Source organism: Anomalospiza imberbis, chromosome 9, assembly GCF_031753505.1.
Source record: "Anomalospiza imberbis isolate Cuckoo-Finch-1a 21T00152 chromosome 9, ASM3175350v1, whole genome shotgun sequence".
Taxonomy (NCBI): Eukaryota; Metazoa; Chordata; class Aves; order Passeriformes; family Viduidae; genus Anomalospiza; species Anomalospiza imberbis.
Window position 1 is genome coordinate 30465244 of NC_089689.1, and position 18692 is coordinate 30483935.

General features: G+C 57.3%; 2 protein-coding genes across 4 annotated transcripts in view; one reads left to right on the forward strand and one right to left on the reverse strand.

The window, feature by feature from the left end:
- The window catches only part of MIER1 (MIER1 transcriptional regulator), a 41933-nt gene extending 36417 nt beyond the window's left edge, over window positions 1-5516 (forward strand). For both annotated transcript variants that reach the window (XM_068199025.1, XM_068199024.1), the window contains exons 12-13: window positions 1122-1258; window positions 2507-5516. In XM_068199025.1, coding sequence (XP_068055126.1) covers window positions 1122-1258; window positions 2507-2832 — 463 coding nt within the window. In that variant the 3' untranslated portion in view covers window positions 2833-5516. The remainder of the gene's footprint in view (window positions 1-1121; window positions 1259-2506) is intronic.
- A 320-nt stretch (window positions 5517-5836) lies between these two features.
- On the reverse strand, window positions 5837-15806 carry SLC35D1 (solute carrier family 35 member D1). Of its 2 annotated transcripts, XM_068199037.1 has the most exons (12): window positions 15589-15806; window positions 14888-14921; window positions 14727-14813; window positions 14167-14234; window positions 13084-13155; window positions 12539-12607; window positions 12161-12263; window positions 11574-11666; window positions 9354-9421; window positions 8920-8998; window positions 8673-8755; window positions 5837-7920 (listed from the first exon to the last, which is right to left on the reverse strand). In XM_068199037.1, the coding sequence occupies exons 1-12, from the start codon at window positions 15801-15803 to the stop codon at window positions 7812-7814; spliced, it is 1080 nt and encodes a 359-aa protein (XP_068055138.1). In that variant the 5' UTR covers window positions 15804-15806; the 3' UTR covers window positions 5837-7811. The 2 variants fall into 2 exon arrangements, with proteins under 2 accessions (XP_068055138.1, XP_068055139.1); XM_068199038.1 differs by lacking the exon at window positions 11574-11666.
- Window positions 15807-18692: the final 2886 nt, after the last annotated feature.

An 18692-nucleotide genomic window follows, 5' to 3' on the forward strand; every position in this document is an offset into this window, starting at 1 on the left:
TGTGTCTGTGTGTCTGAGTGTCACAGGGAATCCTTGGATCCTCGGGGTGTGTGTCTGTGTGTCTGTGTGTCTGTGTGTCACAGGGAATCCATGGATCCTCGGGGTGTGTGTCTGTGTGTCACAGGGAATCCTTGGATCCTCGGGGTGTGTGTCTGTGTGTCCTGCAGGGATTCCATGGATCCTCTGGGTGTGTGTCTGTGTGTCTGTGTGTCACAGGGAATCCTTGGATCCTCGGGGTGTGTGTCTGTGTGTCTGTGTGTCTGTGTGTCCCGCAGGGATTCCATGGATCCTCTGTGTGTGTGTCTGTGTGTCTGTGTGTCCCGCAGGGATTCCATGGATCCTCGGGGTGTGTGTCTGTGTGTCCCACAGGGATTCCATGGATCCTCTGGGTGTGTGTCTGTGTGTCCCGCTGGGATATCATGGCTGTGTCTGTCTGTCTGTCCCGCAGGGATTCCATGGATCCTGTCCCAGCTCTGTGTCTGTGTGTCCCGCTGGGATATCATGGCTGTGTCTGTCTGTCTGTCCCGCAGGGATTCCATGGATGGGTCCCAGCTCTGTGTCTGTGTGTCCCGCAGGGATCCCATGGCTGTGTCTGTCTGTCTGTCCTGCAGGGATTCCATGGATCCTGTCCCAGCTCTGTGTCTGTCTGTCCCGCAGGGATCCCATGGCTGTGTCTGTCTGTCTGTCCCGCAGGGATTCCATGGCTGTGTCTGTCTGTCTGTCCCGCAGGGATCCCATGGCTGTGTCTGTCTGTCTGTCCCGCAGGGATCCCATGGATGTGTCTGTCTGTCCCGCAGGGATTCCATGGCTGTGTCCCAGCTCTGTGTCTGTGTGTCCCGCAGGGATCCCATGGATGTGTCTGTCTGTCTGTCCCGCAGGGATTCCATGGCTGTGTCCCAGCTCTGTGTCTGTGTGTCCCGCAGGGATCCCATGGCTGAGTCTGTCTGTCTGTCCCGCAGGGATCCCATGGCTGTGTCCCAGCTCTGTGTCTGTGTGTCCCGCAGGGATCCCATGGATGTGTCTGTCTGTCTGTCCCGCAGGGATTCCATGGCTGTGTCCCAGCTCTGTGTCTGTGTGTCCCGCAGGGATCCCATGGCTGTGTCTGTCTGTCTGTCCCGCAGGGATTACATGGACCGCCTCCTGGACGAGAGCGAGAGCGCCGCCTCCAGCCGGGCCCCGTCGCCGCCGCCCACGGCCTCCAACAGCAGCGCCAGCCAGTCCGAGAGGGACGAGAGCACCTCCAGCGGCGCCCAGAACGGTGAGGGCGCCTGGCTGCCCCTGGCCCGCCATCCCGGGCTGCCTTGGCCCGGAGAGCCCATCCCTGCCGTGCCAGGGACGCCTCCCGCCATCCCGGGCTGCCTTGGCCCGGAGAGCCCATCCCTGCCGTGCCAGGGACGCCTCCCGCCATCCCGGGCTGCCTTGGCCCGGAGAGCCCATCCCTGCCGTGCCAGGGACGCCTCCCGCCATCCCAGGCTGCCTTGGCCCGGAGAGCCCATCCCTGCCGTGCCAGGGACGCCTCCCGCCATCCCGGGCTGCCTTGGCCCGGAGAGCCCATCCCTGCCGTGCCAGGGACGCCTCCCGCCATCCCGGGCTGCCTTGGCCCGGAGAGCCCATCCCTGCCGTGCCAGGGACGCCTCCCGCCATCCCGGGCTGCTCCGAGCCAGCCTCGGGCACTGCCAGGCATGGAGCAGCCCCAGCTGCTCTGGGAATTCCATCCCAGCCCCTCCCCACCCTCCCAGGCTGGTCCTGTTCCTCTTTCCCCATATCCCATCTGTCCCTGGCCTTTTGCCAGTTTAATGCCATTCCCTGTGTCCTGTCCCAAGTCGCTCTCCTGGAGCCCCTTTAGGTCCTGGAAATGGCTCTGAGCTCTCCCAAAGCCTGCTCTTCTCCAGGTGAGCACCCCCGGAGACAAGCAGCCTATTTCAAGTTAAAACTGGTTTTTAAAAGCCCCTCCATGTTTGCATTTAGGCAGGGGCCTTGTCTGGAAGAGAAATCCCCCCTGGAATTTCCTGTTAACTGAGGTTTGTGAGTTCCCGTGTGCCCCGTGCCACGCGGAGATGGAATTCCAGTGCTGTGGGGAGTCCTGAGCAGGGCACTGAGCCCCTGGGCTGGGAGCTGGGCTCAGGGGAGCTCCTGCTGCTCCTCAGGAGCTGTTCCTGAGGGCTGGGAAGGGAGCTGGGGATGGGAGAGGAGCCAGGAAGCCAAGCCGAGGGAGGAGCTGGGGACTCACTCAGCCTGGAAATCACCTGGAAGCTGCACAGAGTGCCCAGGTGAGGAGAGCCCACCTGCAGCCCCTGCATCCTGGGATTCCAGGACATCCTCTGCTCCTTTTAAATACTTCCATGAACTCCCTGTGCCCTTTGTGTGCACATCAGTCGCGCACTGAGGAGAAGGAGAAAAACTCTGGATTTTGAATGCATTTTGAGTTCAGTCTCTGCTTTCCTGAGGCAGCCCAGGCTGTTGTGCTGCTGCTGAGCTTTGCTGATGGGGTTTCTCTCCAACCCAGGTGTCTCTGCCAACGGCCCAGGGGAGGTGCCAGGGAAGGAGGAGGCAAAGCTGGAGGGACTGCACGTCAATGGACCCTGCAGTGGGAAGAAAACACCTCACACAGAGCTGGATACAAACGGCTATGAACCCGAAAACCTCTCCAGTGAGCCCAAACTTGCTCATTCAGCCTCAAGGAACGAGCCTGAGCTGGAAGAAAAGAGTGAGAGACCTCTGAAAAGAAGAAGAATTAACAGCAGTGGGAAGGAGAGCCCGGGTGCTTCAGAGTTCTTCCAGGAAACCAACTCCCACGGGAAGCTGGAGGAGCTGGAAACTTTGGATGACTGAGTGCTGGGAGCTGATTTTATTCCTTGGAGTAAATTCTGGGTGTCTAAAATTTTCAGGGTTGATGGGTTACCTTCCAAAGTCCAGTTCCATAAACAATCTGAGCTTTTTTTTGTTGTTGTTTCCTGAGACCTTGTAGTTGGCTCTAAAGATCCGATGATTTGGTTTTCTTCAGTGCTGAAAAGCAGCAGGAGAATGTTGAATTTCTCAGAGCTGGCAGCTGCAGTTCTGGGATAAAAGGCTCTTAAATTTTTAAGGAACAAAGCAGCGAGTTGCTGCAAAAATATTCCCAGCCTGATACATTAAAGAATGTGTTAATACAGCATTTAATGTATAAAACAGCATTTAATCAGTGCACAAGTGAACAAAGCATTTGGGGCTTTGCAGGAAGTTAAAATAAAACAGGAAAAGCCAAGACAGAGCAGGCACAGAGACTTCCACTCCTGCTGGAGAGAGGAAAATGTCATCCCATCACTAAGGAACCCTCATGAATCCTGAAAGTTATGAGCACAACTATTTTTATATATAGAAGTTTTAAAAGGTAAATAAATAAACCAGGTCAGGTTTGTCTATGTAAAATTGTTGACATCAATGATGTCTTTCCATATTCTTTATCTGGGCTAAAGAAATACATTCTGTATTTTTCCAGATTTCTTTGTAGCCTTTGCAAGATTTTTACAGTACTTATGTCTTGATTGAACTGTCCTTTCTTAAAACAAAAGCTTGTATAATTTTCTTACCTTGTACAGTTGGTAAACTTTTATGAGAGAGTTGATACCCTGAGTCTAATGTCAGCTTCCTTTTATTTTGCTGAAGTCTTTTCTAAAAAAAAAACCAACAAAAAAAACCCCAAACCAAACCAAACCAATGTGGTTAAAAATCAATCACCAACGTGTTAATTTTCTTCCCAGAAACTGGTAAATAATTAACATAAGAATGGTTAGGAGGCATTTGATTTTGGAAACGTGTTTTCTTTTTTCCTTGTTTTATGGCAAATAATGATGTTGAAGTTTTTGTTCAGCGTGCTGCTTGCATTGCAGACATTTCCTTGCTTTCTTTCTCCCTCTGTTTGGAACTCAGAGAAATTTCACGGCAGTCAAATTCTCGAGCTGACTGAACCTTCTTCGGGTTCAGCTGCTCCATCGTGCCCTGGTTTGCTGTCAGCCTGGGCCCTGCCAGGTTTCAGGGAGCACAGCAGGGGCTGGGCTGAGGCTGGACTGGCTGGAAAAGCAGCTGGCAGCTGCTGCTGGCTGGAATTCCTGAGCAGCACAGGATGGCTGCAGTGGGAGCAGCACACACGGGCACAGGTTGCACCTGATGATCCCAAAGGTCTTTTCCAGCCTAGAAAACCCTGGGATTCTGTGCTGCTGCACAGGGACACGCTCCCCTGGAGAAGGGAGAGCGGGAATTTCAGATTGAGCTGCGGAGAACTAATTCCAGTGTGAAAACCAAAAATTCCTCCTAAGTAAATGGGCACAGGGTGATGCTCACCCCGCCAGCAGCACCTCTGAAAAGTTGTGGGTGTAGGAGTTACACCCAGCAATCAGGAACGTTTGGAATCCCAATTCATTTCGGTTTGTTTGGTTGTTTTCTTCAGCCCAGCTCCACTTCTGCTCTGTTAAAATCCAGGAAAATTGTTGATTTGTGTCACTGCTAACCCTGGGTCCTCCTCCTCCTCCTCACAGGTGTGCTGTTCATCCTTCATTGGTTGTTTTCTCTGCAGGTTTGTGCTCTTTATGGTTCCAGTTGAACGGAATGGTTTGAAATGGATGTTTCAACCCAAACCCCACTGCTGAGGGCTTGGGCTGATTTGGTTTCTTCTCCACTGAACTTTCCTTGGACTTTGTGATCAGCAACGAGCCAAGCCTCGGGATGAGGATGGGTTATGGATGCAGGAACCCTGGGGAATGATCAGCTCTGCCTGCCAGCCCTGCTCCTGGAGAGCCTCTGGGTGAGGCTCGTTAATTAAGGCCTGTGTTAATTAAGGAATGCAGTGAGTAATGCCTGAGGCAGAGGTTGCTGTTAACTCTTCCCCTCTGGTTATGAGCAGAACCTCAAAGACGGTTCCACACAAGCAGAATCCTATTTTCAGTTTTATTTTGATGCTCTTTGGTTTTGGTTGAAAGTTGGAAATACTTCCAAAAATCCATAGGAAAGTTTCCAAACTAATTGTCTCAGGCTCATGTGAAATCCAGCACTGTGTATATTTTCAGGAATGTTGCTTTGTTTTTTATCTTTCCTTATTTTTTTTTTTTGTGATACTTAGAAGAGACCTGACATTCCATAATCCACTATGTAATGCTCAGCTAGACTTTAAGAATATTTAATTCTAATTTACCTTTTGTTTATGCTGGTGTTTTATACAATACTTTGTTCATGTTTCAAACTGCAGCCACTGTAACTCGATGAGTCATTGCACTACTAAAGCTATTGAAAATCCTGGAAATCGCCTAACTTTGCTTTCATTTTCCAAGCCTTCTGTACAGTTGGGAGCCCAGTCCAACAGGAAATCCTTGGGCTTCCCAAAGGGTTCAGTGTGCTATAAAATCCCCCTACACACAAACCCTACAGAGTAGTTTGATACATTTTTTCCACACAGTATTTTGCACTGTCAGTAATTCCCTCCTCTTACTCCCCTTCTCCGTCTGCAATTCTGGAAAAGCTTATTAAAATATTTTTAAACTTACTGTCTGCATCCAAAATTCCTGACTTTCTTTGCTCCAGAGGGGAGGAATATTCCCTCTCAGAGGATGGGAGAGCAGTGACTGTTACTCTGCAGTGAAACCCATGGAAACAAAACCCATTTTTCTGGATCAACTTCCAGCTGTTTCCTTCACTCCCCAGAATGTTTCCCAAATCCCTTCTCAAGGAATATTCAAAGCTGGAAACCCAGAATCGCCCCACCCTCACCCTGCTGGGACTGGGGGCTGTGAAGAGCCCCCCAAATCCCTGATTTATCCACCCCAGCATTCCCATCCTCTCCAGCCAGGGAAGAGGCAGGAGCAGCTTTGGTTCATTGGTTTATTGGAAGCAAATACAAAAATACAGAGGCACATAAATCCTTTCTGCTCTCATTCCCCACATCCACAGCCTGCCACACATTCAGATTTTCATCACTAAAATGCTCATTTTGTAAATAGATTCTCTATAGAAAACATTTTTTTTAATCAATTAATAGCATAGAAAATACTGTTAGAGGAATTCTTGGCTTTCCCAGTGTTTAGGATCCAGCAGGATCCCAGCATGGACAAAATAAGCTTTAAAAATCCTTCCCTGTCAGGACTGCAAATCTAACCAGTAGATTCAAAACCAAACAGAAAATCATAAAAACCCCTCTGGCAGAATCGCCCTCCTGCCTGTGACCTCAGCACGGCGGGGTCGGAGCACACGGGGGAGGAAAAAGGGATTTGGGAATGCTGCAGCAAGGGCCAGGAGCTGGGTACTGGGAACCAGCACAGAACCAGAACCAGAACCAGTACAGGGACCAGGACAGAACCAGTACAAAACCATCACAGGGACCAGCAACCCCATCTGGGCTGGGACTGGGGGGCTTCTGCACGCCAGGAAGGGTTTGTGACCCTCCCTCTGCCGGACAAAGCCGAGCTTTTACTGGAATTTTGGGAGACAAAATAACCAGGGATTTCTTTTTTACTGTGCTCAGAGGGGCAATGTGCTGAGGGGCTGCTCCAGGACACCCCAACTGCCCCTTGTCGCTACAGTCACCACAAAATCCCACAAAAGAAGGGGGAATTGTGGCTCTGGAATTGCTCCAGGAGCGGGATGTTGGAGCAGGCAGCAGCTGACACTCTCCACACCTTCCCCAGCACACCAGGCTGGAGCTGCACCCTCACAGAAAATCTCCTTCCCCTCCAAAAACTCCCGGTAAACTCCAACAAATGCAGCTTTGCCCAACAGCAGTTCCAGTTTAAGCAAGTATCTCCTGAAAAACCCCACTGTCAGTGTCTAGAGAAGCTGTGAGGGTACAAAAATCTCTAAACACATTACTTTACTAAAAGTTTTTTTTTTAACCAAGCTTAAAAACAATTCTTTTAAAACCAAAAGACAAACCAAGGAGACCTGGAAAGAGGTGCCGGGTAAGACAGCCTTTAAAAATCACTGGACACTGGCCAGTGTGGGTCACAAACCCAGGGTGATTCATTCCATGGAAAACAAGAATTAGGGGGCCCCCTGTACTTGCCCAAAAAGAAGATTTAAGTCCTTGTGCCTCTTCCAGGGGTGGGAGCTGCAGCCCCTGCAGATTCCCTGGATGGGCTGTGATCCCAGGGCTTCTCCCTGGTGGATCTCCCCAGTAAGGGCAGCAGCTTTCCCAAAGCCACGGCTGGATCCAAGGGAGGCTGCAGAGCTCAGCAGGGGCAGGAAAACCCTTCCTGCTGGGAACGTCGCCAAGCCTCAAAGACAGAGGTGGATGCAGGGCTCTGATAAACCCAGGGGGGCAAACCCAGCTTGAAAAGTGGGTCAATGGACCAAACAAACAGAAAATAAACTGAAAACAGCTAAAAATTAAGTCCAGAGAGCAGTGAACATTCACCCAGGAGGTCTTGGCCCAGCCCAGGAGCAGCTCCCAGGGAACCCCTCGGCATTCCCGTGTTCCAGAGGGAGCAGGCTGGGCACGGAGCCGGTCCCAGCCTTCCACCCCGCTGGGATGAGCAGATCCAGGGACCCCAGGGAGCAGATCCAGCCAGGGCCACCCCTGGGGGCAGAACTGCCAGCCCCCGCCCTGCCCGTGCCCACCTCCGCTGCCAACTCCCAGCTTGATTAGAAACCCGTTAATTCCTCCCGATCAGGCTTAATTAGGCTCATCCTTCCCCGTGCAGGCTGGATGGATCTCCCCAAGGATTTGTGAAGGCAGCAATCTCAGCTGTGCAAATCAAGAGCAGCCCGTGGCTCCCGGGTCGCTGCCCACGTTCTGCCCGCGTCAGGCGAGCAGAAGAGGTCGGCTCCCAAGAAAAGCCTCTCCCTGCTCACACCGAGCTCTTCCCCTTAATATCCATCTTGCTGCCAGCATCCGACTCCTTGCTCATCTGCTCCTCGGTGAAGGTGATGTAGGAGTACACCAGGCTTCCAGCAATACTGCAAGAGATTCAGGGAACACGTGGGCAACGAGCCTGGCTCCTGGATCAGCCACACAGCCAGGAAAAGCCAGAGCCACGGCACAAGGATCTGCTGGCAGCATCCATCCCATTCCCACGAGAATTCCCAGCTTTCCTCCTAAACCCAGCTGTTTTAATTCCAGATCTGTTCCACAAGGATCTGCTGGCAGCATCCATCCCATTCCCACGAGAATTCCCAGCTTCCCTCCTAAACCCAGCTGTTTTAATTCCAGCTCTGTTCCACAAGGATCTGCTGGCAGCATCCATCCCATTCCCACGAGAATTCCCAGCTTCCCTCCTAAACCCAGCTGTTTTAATTCCAGATCTGTTCCACCCCCAAAGGGATCCTGCAGGAGGACAGGAGCGACCCCCACAACACAGCCCAGAAAGGAGACTTTTCCAAAAGATGAATAATAAAAAACACCAGGTGAAATAATCCCCAAAATTCTTCTTTTGCTGCCTTAATTCCATGACTCTGCTTGGTAACTCGGGGAAATTCAATTTTCCTGCTAAAATACCCCTGTGGATTCTCCTGGCTTTAAAAAAAAAACAAGTTTGGGAACATCCCACAAAGCCTAAGCACAAAACCCAAGCACAAGCACAAAACAACCAAGAACAATATCCCAAATCCATGGGGTTTTTTTGGGGGATAAAAATCCATTAAATCTGTAAAATCGTTTTGGTTTCACCCCAGTTTTCACCGACAAGTCATAAATAAACCTCTGCTCTTACCTGATATTTAGACCAATGAAGTTCATCCATGTAAAAATATAATCTCCTCCAAAAAACATCCCAATATAGGTTATTAAAATATTCTGCAAAGGAACAAGATGGGAGGAACAAACAGCCTGAGACAAGGGAATTGTATGGAAAATGGAATTTATGGAAAAGGAAATGCAGGGGGTGGAACATGAAGGGTTAATGCAATTCCCAAGGGATAACTGAGGGGTTTTTTTGGGGAGCAGGGAATGCCACTCACCTTAATGCAGCCAACTATTGTAGTTGTAAGAGCCGAGTTGTACTGAGTGCAAAGAACCGTGGAATACATCAAAATAAACCTGTGGAGAAGAGCCAACGTCAGGGACAACAGCTTGGGAACCACCTCAGGCCACCACCCTGGCCTTGGAAGGGGTCCCTGCCCTTCAGGCAACGAGGAGAGCCTGAGGTGGCTCCCAAGCCAAAGCACTCCAGGATGCCAGGGTCCATTCCCATCCTTGTTTTCCCACGTTTCCAGCTAAACCCGCACTTGGAGGAGGGTGGGAGATAATTCCACCCACCAGAGCTCTCAGGGATGGTCTCCCCAGCAGGACTGAGGATTTATGATGGCTTTTAAATAACACCGGGGCACCACAATTCCCAGTTTCTGGGATGGAGATGCCCTCCCTGCTCCCAGCCCAGCAGCCCAGTCCTTACCCCATCACACAGGACAGCGTGAACTGCACGAGGAAGAACGCGTCTGCCCAGCCCTGGTACTCCACTGCCTGCAGGAACAGCAGCTTTAGAGCCTTGGGAAGCACAGAATTCCCAGCAAGACAAGGAACAACCCCCCCCAGCATCGGCTGCCACCTCACAGCAGGAAAAACCAACCTAATTCCAAGCCTGGAATGACATCCCGAGGCTGGGGGTCCCACTGGCAGCACCTCCAGCCTCAGCACTCAGCTCAGCCCTTCTGGAAAAAGCAGGGAATGAGTGTCACAAGCCAGAGGGCTCAGGAGAGGCATCTCCCAGCTGGCTGTTCCCCAGAATTGGATCATTCCGGAATCCACTCCCTGCAAACCACAACACTCATCCCAAGGGAGCTGTGACCTCTGGAGATGCTGCCGAGAGTGGATGAGGCAGCCTGGATTTCAGGGAAGGGCTTTTCCCCCGGGCTTTTGGGGTTTGGGGAGCACCTGGAGGGCTGGATCCAGTGCCACAGAGAGTCCAGAGGGGCCACCAAGATCCTGCAGGGACCGGAGCATCCCTGAGGAGAGCTCAGGGCTCTCACCCAGGAGCCAGGCTCTGCCAGAGGTGCCCAGGGACAGGATCACGGAGCCAGGGGCACACAGGGACACACAGGAAGGTCCCTCTGGACGTCTGCAGACACCTGGAGAGGGGCAGAGGTTGCCCAGGGAAGAGGGGGAGTCTCCACCCTTGGAGACACCCAGAATCCAGGTGGAATCCAGAGGGAGCAGAGGCGGCTCAGCCCCAGGGCAGGAGCTGCTTGCCTCAGTGCCCTCCCAGCTGGGCAGGGAATGCCAGAGCAGCCAGGGCTCCTGCCAGGCAGCTGGGAATGCCCTTCCCCCAGGGACACCCAACTCCAGCCCTGGGGGGCCCCTCCTGCAGCTCCTGCAGCCCTTTCTTTCCCCAGGAGCTGTGCCCAGAGCAGGCTGTGTGAGCTGGGATGCCTCCAGGGGAACCACAGGAGCTCCCAGGTCCACAGGCCCCCAGCCCCCCCAGCCCTTCCCGGGGGGTTTTCCTGGCGCTGCCACGGCGGAGTTTCCCGGCAGCAGCCCCGGCACACAGCACATCTTTGTGCAGCCCAGAAAGGAGTCGATTCAGGGGAAAAGCAAATCAAAAAAAGCCATTTCTCTCTCCGGGCTGAACAGAGGCTGCTCACAGCCACGTTTTCCTGCCCAGGCCCAGCTCTGCTCCTGAATGAGCACTTTTATCCCAAACGCAGCCCGTGGAGCTGCTCTGGAGGGCGCTGAGCCACCTTCACCCCCTCCTGCCGTCCCTGCTAAGCCCAGCTCATTGTCCCGCTCCTGACGAGGACAAAGCCACCAGGCTGGGGGACAGAGGGGCTGGCAGGGCCCCCAGGGCCACCCCCAGGGTGGGCGACACCTCCAGCCTTTGGAGGGGAGACTTTATCTGAATTCCCCGCACATGGAGAGGATTTCCGAAAAACAGGCAGGAAAAAGGAATCTGCTGCTCAGGAGAGCCAGCTGCACATCAACGAGTGCAACAACAACAACAATAAATAATATTATTAATAATATTAACATTATTAATAATAACATTCACAATAATATTCACAGTATTGATATGAGTAACAATAATTAATAATTTCATGTATGCAGAACCACAGGCAAATAATCATAATCATAGTAGTAATAATCAAGAAAAAATTTCATGTATGCAGAACCATAGGTAAATTATTATTATTGTTATTATTACTATTATTATTACTATTACTGCTATATTTATTTTTAAATTATTATTATTATTATTATTATTATTATTATTATTATTATTATTATTATTATCATCTCCAGGACCACAGCCCCAGCAGGGCACCACAAGCAAAGGGAACCCACACAGCAACTCCACAAAACTGCCCCAGCAAGAGGGGAAGGACATTAAAAAATAGTTTGAAGAAACTCATTGATCCTAAAGTTACTCAGCCTCTTTTAAATAATATTTGGTTTAAATAATTCTTCTTTAAATAATATTTGGGTTTTCTTCTTGCTCTCCACTTCCCCATTCCTCAGGCATTGCCAAAATGCTCCTGAATGGAGCAACTCTGTGGGTTTAAATTCAACGTCGAAGTTGCAGCTCCCTTCTGCTGAGGTGGTTTTGGGGCACCACCCCTGCCCCACGCTGCCCATGTGCCGGTGTGCCACAAAACCCATGGATTTTGGGATGGTGTCCTACCTTCTGTGCATCTCCAGTGACGTAGGCAATGGCCAGGGTGGGGAGGATCATGAACAGTGCATTGTAATAGAGCAGACCGTACTTCCCCAGCTCCTGGAAACGGGAAACAGCCAGGGGCTTGAGTGGGAACAGAAACTCCTGCTCACACTGCCACTGGGACTGGCCTGGAGCTGACTCCAGGTGGGATTCTCCCAGGCAGAGGAGCTGCAGGGCGGCACTTCTGGCATCTCATGGAATTCCAGTCTGGTTTGGGTTGGGAGGGGCCTTAAATCCCATCCAGTCCCTGTCCCAGGGGGCTCCAGCCTGGCCTTGGGCACTGCCAGGGATCCAGGGGCAGCCCCAGCGGCTCTGGGAATTCCAGCCCAGCCCCTGCCCACCCTCCCAGCCAGGAATTCCATCCCAGTCTCCCCTCCATCCCTGCCCTCTGGAAGCCATTCCCTGTGGCCTGTCCCTCCATGCCTTGTCCCCAGCCCCTCTCCAGCTCTGCACAGATTTTGGGAATGGGATGGCTGAGCCTCCCCCCTCTGACCTCACAGGAACCAATCCCAAAATCCCAACATCCCAAAGGAAGCCAAAGCCCAGCCCACCTTGGAATCCAGCTTCTGTTTCACGTAGGCACCGTTTGCAGCTGTTAAGGCGTCGTTAATGAGGATAAAAATATATCCCTCCAGGTCGAATGCCAAGTCAGCACTGGGGAGGGGAAAACCGGGAGTTAAAGCTCTGGGCTGTGCAGGGACAACGCTTGGAAGGTTCCTTCCACCTTCTGTGGAGCCAGCAAGTTGTCAGGGAAAGTTAATCATGGGAGGAGGGGTTGGGATTTGGGTCAGGAAAACATTCTTTCCTACTAGAGAGCACGTCTGAGGGGGGGAAAGCCAGTGTTTAATCCCTCTGCTCTTGGGACACACCAGGGAACTCCATTCCCACTGGCACGGACCCTCCGGGATACGGGAATGGGGACAGCTCACCTGGCAGCCACAAATGCACCAAAGATCATGGCAAATACTGTCATCTGAATGCTCCAGGAAAACTTCTTCCTGGAAAACAGAGGCAGCGGGACACGGCGTCAGCCACTGCTCAGTCCTTGGGAACACTCTGAGCAGGGAGCAGCTTTTCTTCCTGAGGAAAGGGGGAAAAACCCCAACCCAACCCCAACCCAACCCCAACCCCAACCCCAACCCAACCCCAACCCCAACCCAACCCCAACCCCAACCCCAACCCAACCCCAACCCCAACCCAACCCCAACCCAACCCCAACCCCAACCCCAACCCCAACCCAACCCCAACCCAACCGAGCAGTGCAGGAGCTGCGAGCAAAGACACTCTTGGACAATTCTCTGTGGTTTTTTTAGGAGATAAAGAACTCAGCCTCGGGGAGCTGGGAGCTCATGGGGAGCTGCAGCTCTGCCTGGGGCAGGGCAGGCAGGGCGCTGCCGGGCACGGAGCAGCTCCAGCCAGGGGAAGGGGCTGTGGGCACTCCGGGAGTGCGGGAACTGGGGCCAGGAGCACTCACTTGAGCAAGAATCCCTCGGCAAACATCGTAAACAGGATGGAAAACCTCCGCAGGACCGTGAACATGGGCAGGCTGCGGGAGGAAGGGGCAGCGGGGTGAGAGGCTGCCCCCCTTCCCCGCACCCCAAACGAGCAGGGACATGGGATCAGAGCAGGGACATGGGATCGGAGCAGGGACGTGGGATCGGAGCAGGGACATGGGACTGGAGCAGGGACATGGGACCGGAGCGGGGAGATGGGATCGGAGCAGGGACGTGGGATCGGAGCAGGGACATGGGACTGGAGCAGGGACATGGGATCGGAGCGGGGACATGGGACCGGAGCGGGGACATGGGACCGGAGCAGGGACATGGGACCGGAGCAGGGACATGGGACCGGAGCAGGGACGTGGGATCGGAGCAGGGACGTGGGATCAGAACAGGGATATGGGACCGGAACAGGGACGTGGGATCAGAACAGGGATATGGGACCGGAGCAGGGACATGGGACCGGAGCAGGGACATGGGACCGGAGCAGGGACATGGGACCGGAGCAGGGACGTGGGACCGGAGCAGGGACGTGGGACCGGAGCAGGGACATGGGACCGGAGCAGGGAGATGGGACCGGAGCAGGGACCTGGGACCGGAGCGGGGACATGGGACCGGAGCAGGGAGATGGGACCGGAGCAGGGAGATGGGACCGGAGTGGGGAGATGGGACCGGAGCGGGGACATGGGACCGGAGCAGGGACATGGGATCAGCCTGCCCCTGCCCTGAGGGGGGAATTCCCTTCTGGGAATGGCACTGCTCCCACACCCCCTTGGATCTGGGCCTGCCGGGCTGGGGGACCCGCAGGGACACCCCCAGACCTCACCCCATGGTTAAGGGCCAGCCCCGAGTCCCTCCCTGCCCGCGGGGAGCATTTGGGAACACGCACGTGGCACATCCCGGCGTGGGCAGGGAGGGAAGGAAGGAAGGGAAGTGCAGGGCCCCGAGCGGCTCCTGCCCCATCACCCAGAGCCCCGGGGCCCGGCAGGGCTCCCTGGCAACCCTGGAAACCCCCAAGGAACGGTGAAAGCCTCCCCGTGCAGGAAACCCATCCCTACTTCAGTTTCTTTGTGCTGAACAGTCCTGTGATCTGGTTCCCGAAGTACAGGAGAGGTAGAGGAAATGTCTGGAAAGAAGAGGGATAGGGCTGTGGGAGCGAGCCGGGGGCTCCCCGAGCAGCCTCGGGGGATAAAAAGAGAAAAAAATCGAGTGGAATTATTCCCACCCGCCATGGAAACCTTCACACACACACACACACACACACAATCACACACGTCCCGGAGCTGCAGGATCCCGGGAACGGGCACGGGCATCCCCAAGAGCCCATGCTGGGGCAGGGACCCCGGGCTGGGGAAAGCAGCCCGGGGAGGGGAGCTGGGATGGGGATTTGGGTGCGTGGGAAGGGGAATCGGGTACGCGGGAAAGGGAGCCGGGTGCTTGGGAAGGGGAGTCGGGTGCCCGAGGAGGGGATTTGGGTGCCCGAGGAGGGGAGCCAGCTGCTGGGGAGAGGATGTGGGTGCCCGGGAGGGGATTTGGGTGCCCGAGGAGGGGAGCCAGCTGCTGGGGAGAGGATTTGGGTGCCCGGGAGGGGATTTGGGTGCCCGAGGAGGGGTCTCACCCGCCGGGGGATGTGTCTGTCCAGGTCAGGGAACTTGACCACCCGCAGCGCCTTCCCCGCCCAGAGCACGGCCACCGTGGCCAGCATCTGCAAGAGAGCAGGGGGTCACCCCACGGCCCCCCAGAGCACGGCGTGCGGGGACACGGCGGGGTCCCACTCACCTGGCCCAGCCCCACGCACAGCGAGGACGGGAACCTGCGGGAGCAGAGCACAGATCAGGGGGGCACCCAGGCCGGGGGTCCCACAGCACCCCACGCGGGGGGCCGCGGGGGACACCGGGGCCGGGCAGCGGGGAGGACGGGGCGGGGGGCGGCAGCAGGGGCGTGCCAGGGGCTGGCCAGGACCCGGGGCAGGGGGGCGACACAGCGGGTACCCGAGCCCAGCGCCGGCAGCGAATGGCGGGGTCCCCATCGCCGTCCCACGGGGGGTCCCCACGCTGATCCCGGGGGGACTCCCGATCCCGGGGGGACTCCCGATCCCGGGGGGGTATCCCGATCCTAGGGGGGATACCCCGATCCTAGGGGGGCATCCCGATCCTAGGGGGCATTCCCGATCCTAGGGGGGATACCCCGATCCCGGGGGGGGTATCCCGATCCTAGGGGGGATACCCCGATCCTAGGGGGGAATACCCCGATCCTAGGGGGGGACTCCCGATCCCGGGGGGGGTATCCCGATCCTAGGGGGCATTCCCGATCCTAGGGGGTATACCCCGATCCTAGGGGGGATTCCCGATCCCCGGGGGGTACCCCGATCCCGGGGGGGGTATACCGATCCTAGGGGGTATGCCCCGATCCCGGGGCGGGTACCCCGATCCCGGGGCGGGTACCCCGATCCCGGGGGGATCCCGCCGGCGCGGCCGTACCCGTAGGTGGTGAGGACGCTCTTGTTGACGACGACGATGAGGAAGGAGCTGAGGCCGTAGAAGGCGGCGGCCAGCAGGCGCAGGCAGAGCGGCGGGGCCGCCATGCCCCGCTCCGCATCGCCGGGCGCGGGGGCTCCGGCGGGGGCTCCCCCCTCGGCCGCCCCCTCGGGCCCCCCCCCGGCCGCGGCCGCGGGGCGTCTGCGCGGGGCCGACATGGCTGGGGCGGGGCCGGCGGCGCGCACCGCGCATGCGCCCGCCGCGGGGCGGGGCCGCGGCCCGGGAGCGGGACGGGCACCGGAGACGGGAACGGGACGGGATGGGGACAGGGACGGGCACCGGAGACGGGAACGGGACGGGACGGGCACCGGAGACGGGAACGGGACGGGATGGGGACAGGGACGGGCACCGGAGACGGGAACGGGACGGGACGGGCACCGGAGACGGGAACGGGACGGGACGGGGACAGGGACGGGCACCGGAGACGGGAACGGGACGGGACGGGGACAGGGACGGGCACCGGAGACGGGAACGGGACGGGACGGGGACAGGGACGGGCACCGGAGACGGGAACGGGACGGGACGGGGACAGGGACGGGCACCGGAGACGGGAACGGGACGGGACGGGGACAGGGACGGGCACCGGAGACGGGAACGGGACGGGACGGGGACAGGGACGGGCACCGGAGACGGGAACGGGACGGGATGGGGACAGGGACGGGCACCGGAGACGGGAACGGGACGGGATGGGGACAGGGACGGGCACCGGAGACGGCAACGGGACGGGATGGGGACAGGGACGGGCACCGCAGACGGGGATGGGGACAGGGACGGGCACCGCAGACGGGAACGGGACGGGACGGGGACAGGGACGGGCACCGGAGACGGGAACGGGACGGGATGGGGACAGGGACGGGCACCGGAGACGGGAACGGGACGGGATAGGGACAGGGACGGGACGGGACGGGACGGGGACGGGACGGGATGGGACGGGATGGGATGGGGACAGGGATGGAGACTGGAGACAGGGAATGGGACAGGGAATGGGATGGGGACCGGAGACAGGGATGGGGACCGGAGACAGGGATGGGGACAGGGAGACAGGGATGGGGACCGGAGACAGGGATGGGGACACGGTACTGGGGACAGGGCACTGGGGGCACGGATGAGGACAGGGATGGGGACACGGCACTGGGGGGTGGGATGGGGGACAGGGATAGGGGACATCGCACAGGGGGCTGGGACGGGGACAGTGATGGGGTGGTGGCACAGAGGGCAGCGCTGGGGTGGTGGCATTGATGGCGGGAGGACGTGATGGGGGCTGGGACGGGGGCTTTGGGACAGGGGGATGCTGCCAGGGGAGGGCATCTCCCGGGGGACGGGTTGGGGACACTGCGGGGAGGGGTGGGCATGGCACGGGGACCGGTGGGGGGGCACTGATGGGGGTGTGGGGGCACAGCAAGGGGGCATCGCACGGGGGTTCGGGATGGGCAGCACTGACGAGGGGAACCCCCGGGTGTGGCACGGGGGCCATGAGGAGGGGAAGGGCGGCGTAGGTGAGGTCACACATGGGGTGGCACCGGCCACTGAGGGACAAGGGGACACCAAACGCGTGTCCCCTGTGCGGGCAGGGGGACAGGGCTCCCTCCGCCCCTCCCCACGGCACAACTGGGCGGTCAGGGCCGTGCTGGCACCGCTGTCCCTGGCACGGTGGCCCCGGGGGCCCAGCACCCTGCCGGGTGTTGCCCTCGGGTGACCCCGCACGCAGGATTTTGGCACCAGCCCTTCCCTTTCAGAGATTAAATCTTCCCCTCCGGGCTATGCTGTGCCAAGTGGAAAAATCCCAAAACAAGGCGGCTCGGAGCACAAAGACGCCTCCGCCCTACGGGACGCGGTGAACGCGTTGAGAGCTGGGGGACGAGGGTGACACGCACACCTCAGTGTCAGCGCTGGGAATCCGCTCCCATCAGCCCGGTCCCGCCTGGGCACAGCTCAGTCCCCACAGTGTCCTGGAGCCCCCGAGGGGACAGGACACGGGTGCAGGGACAAAGCTGCAGCCACGGGAAAGCTGCACCGCTGGTGGGGGGGAACGGGGGGTGGTGCAGGGGGATGAGGGAGCAGCTCAGCTTGGAAACAGCAGCACTTCCATAAAACCTTGGATCATTTAGGTTGGAAAAGCCCTCCAAGACCATCCAGTCCAACCATTCCGGCACTGCCAAGGCCACTCCTCTCCCATGTGCATCCCCACGGCTTTTAAACCCCTGCAGGGCTGATCTGGGGATCTCTCCCGAAGTGAGGAGGGAAGGCAGCAGCGGGACATTCATTGCCCGTGGCCATGGCTGTGTTTACAGCCCCTTTTGGGAAGGGTTATTCCCAATTTTCTCTCTGCCATGACCTGCCCGGGCGCAGCCAGGGCCTGCAGCCTCCGGAGGGAAGCGGGGCATGGTGGCCCCGCGGGCAGGAGCCGCCGCTCGCCCCGGCACGCTCGGCTCGCCCCGGCACGCTCCCCTCGCGGGGAAAAGCAAACCCTGCCCGAACTTTCCTTTTCCCGGCGGATTCATGTCCGTGCTGCTGCCCTGCTCGCAGCAAAGGAGCAGGGGCTGCTCCCTGGCACGGCTCACAGGAAGGACAAACTGACTTTAAAGTCCGGGACCAGCTTCCCCATATCTCGGGTGCCCTTTTACCCCAGCCAAAAATCACAGTCAAATCCCCTTTGACATTGGCATCACCTTCCTTGTTCCTGCAGCGAGCCCCGGCAGTCCGAGCCCGCAGCGGAGCTTGGACTGGGGAATATTTACTGCTCCAGCGGCACAGAGAAACCTAATCCTGCCCGCAGCGCCGTGCCAGCGGCACTGACGCAAGCAGCGCTGATTCCCTGTCCCTCTGGCATGTCCCTGTCCCCGGGATCCCCCACCGGGGGGACAGGGAAGCCCCCGTGGGCACATGTCCTCAGCCACGGCTCAGGTGCCACCGCGGCGGTTTCAAGATCAAATACCCGGTGTCCCCTCGCGGAGCTGCCAGCAGGGCGACAAGGGGACGAGCCTGTGCCACACCTGTGTCCCCCGCGGCGGGCACAGCTCTGGGGGTGACACAAGAGCTCCGCTCTG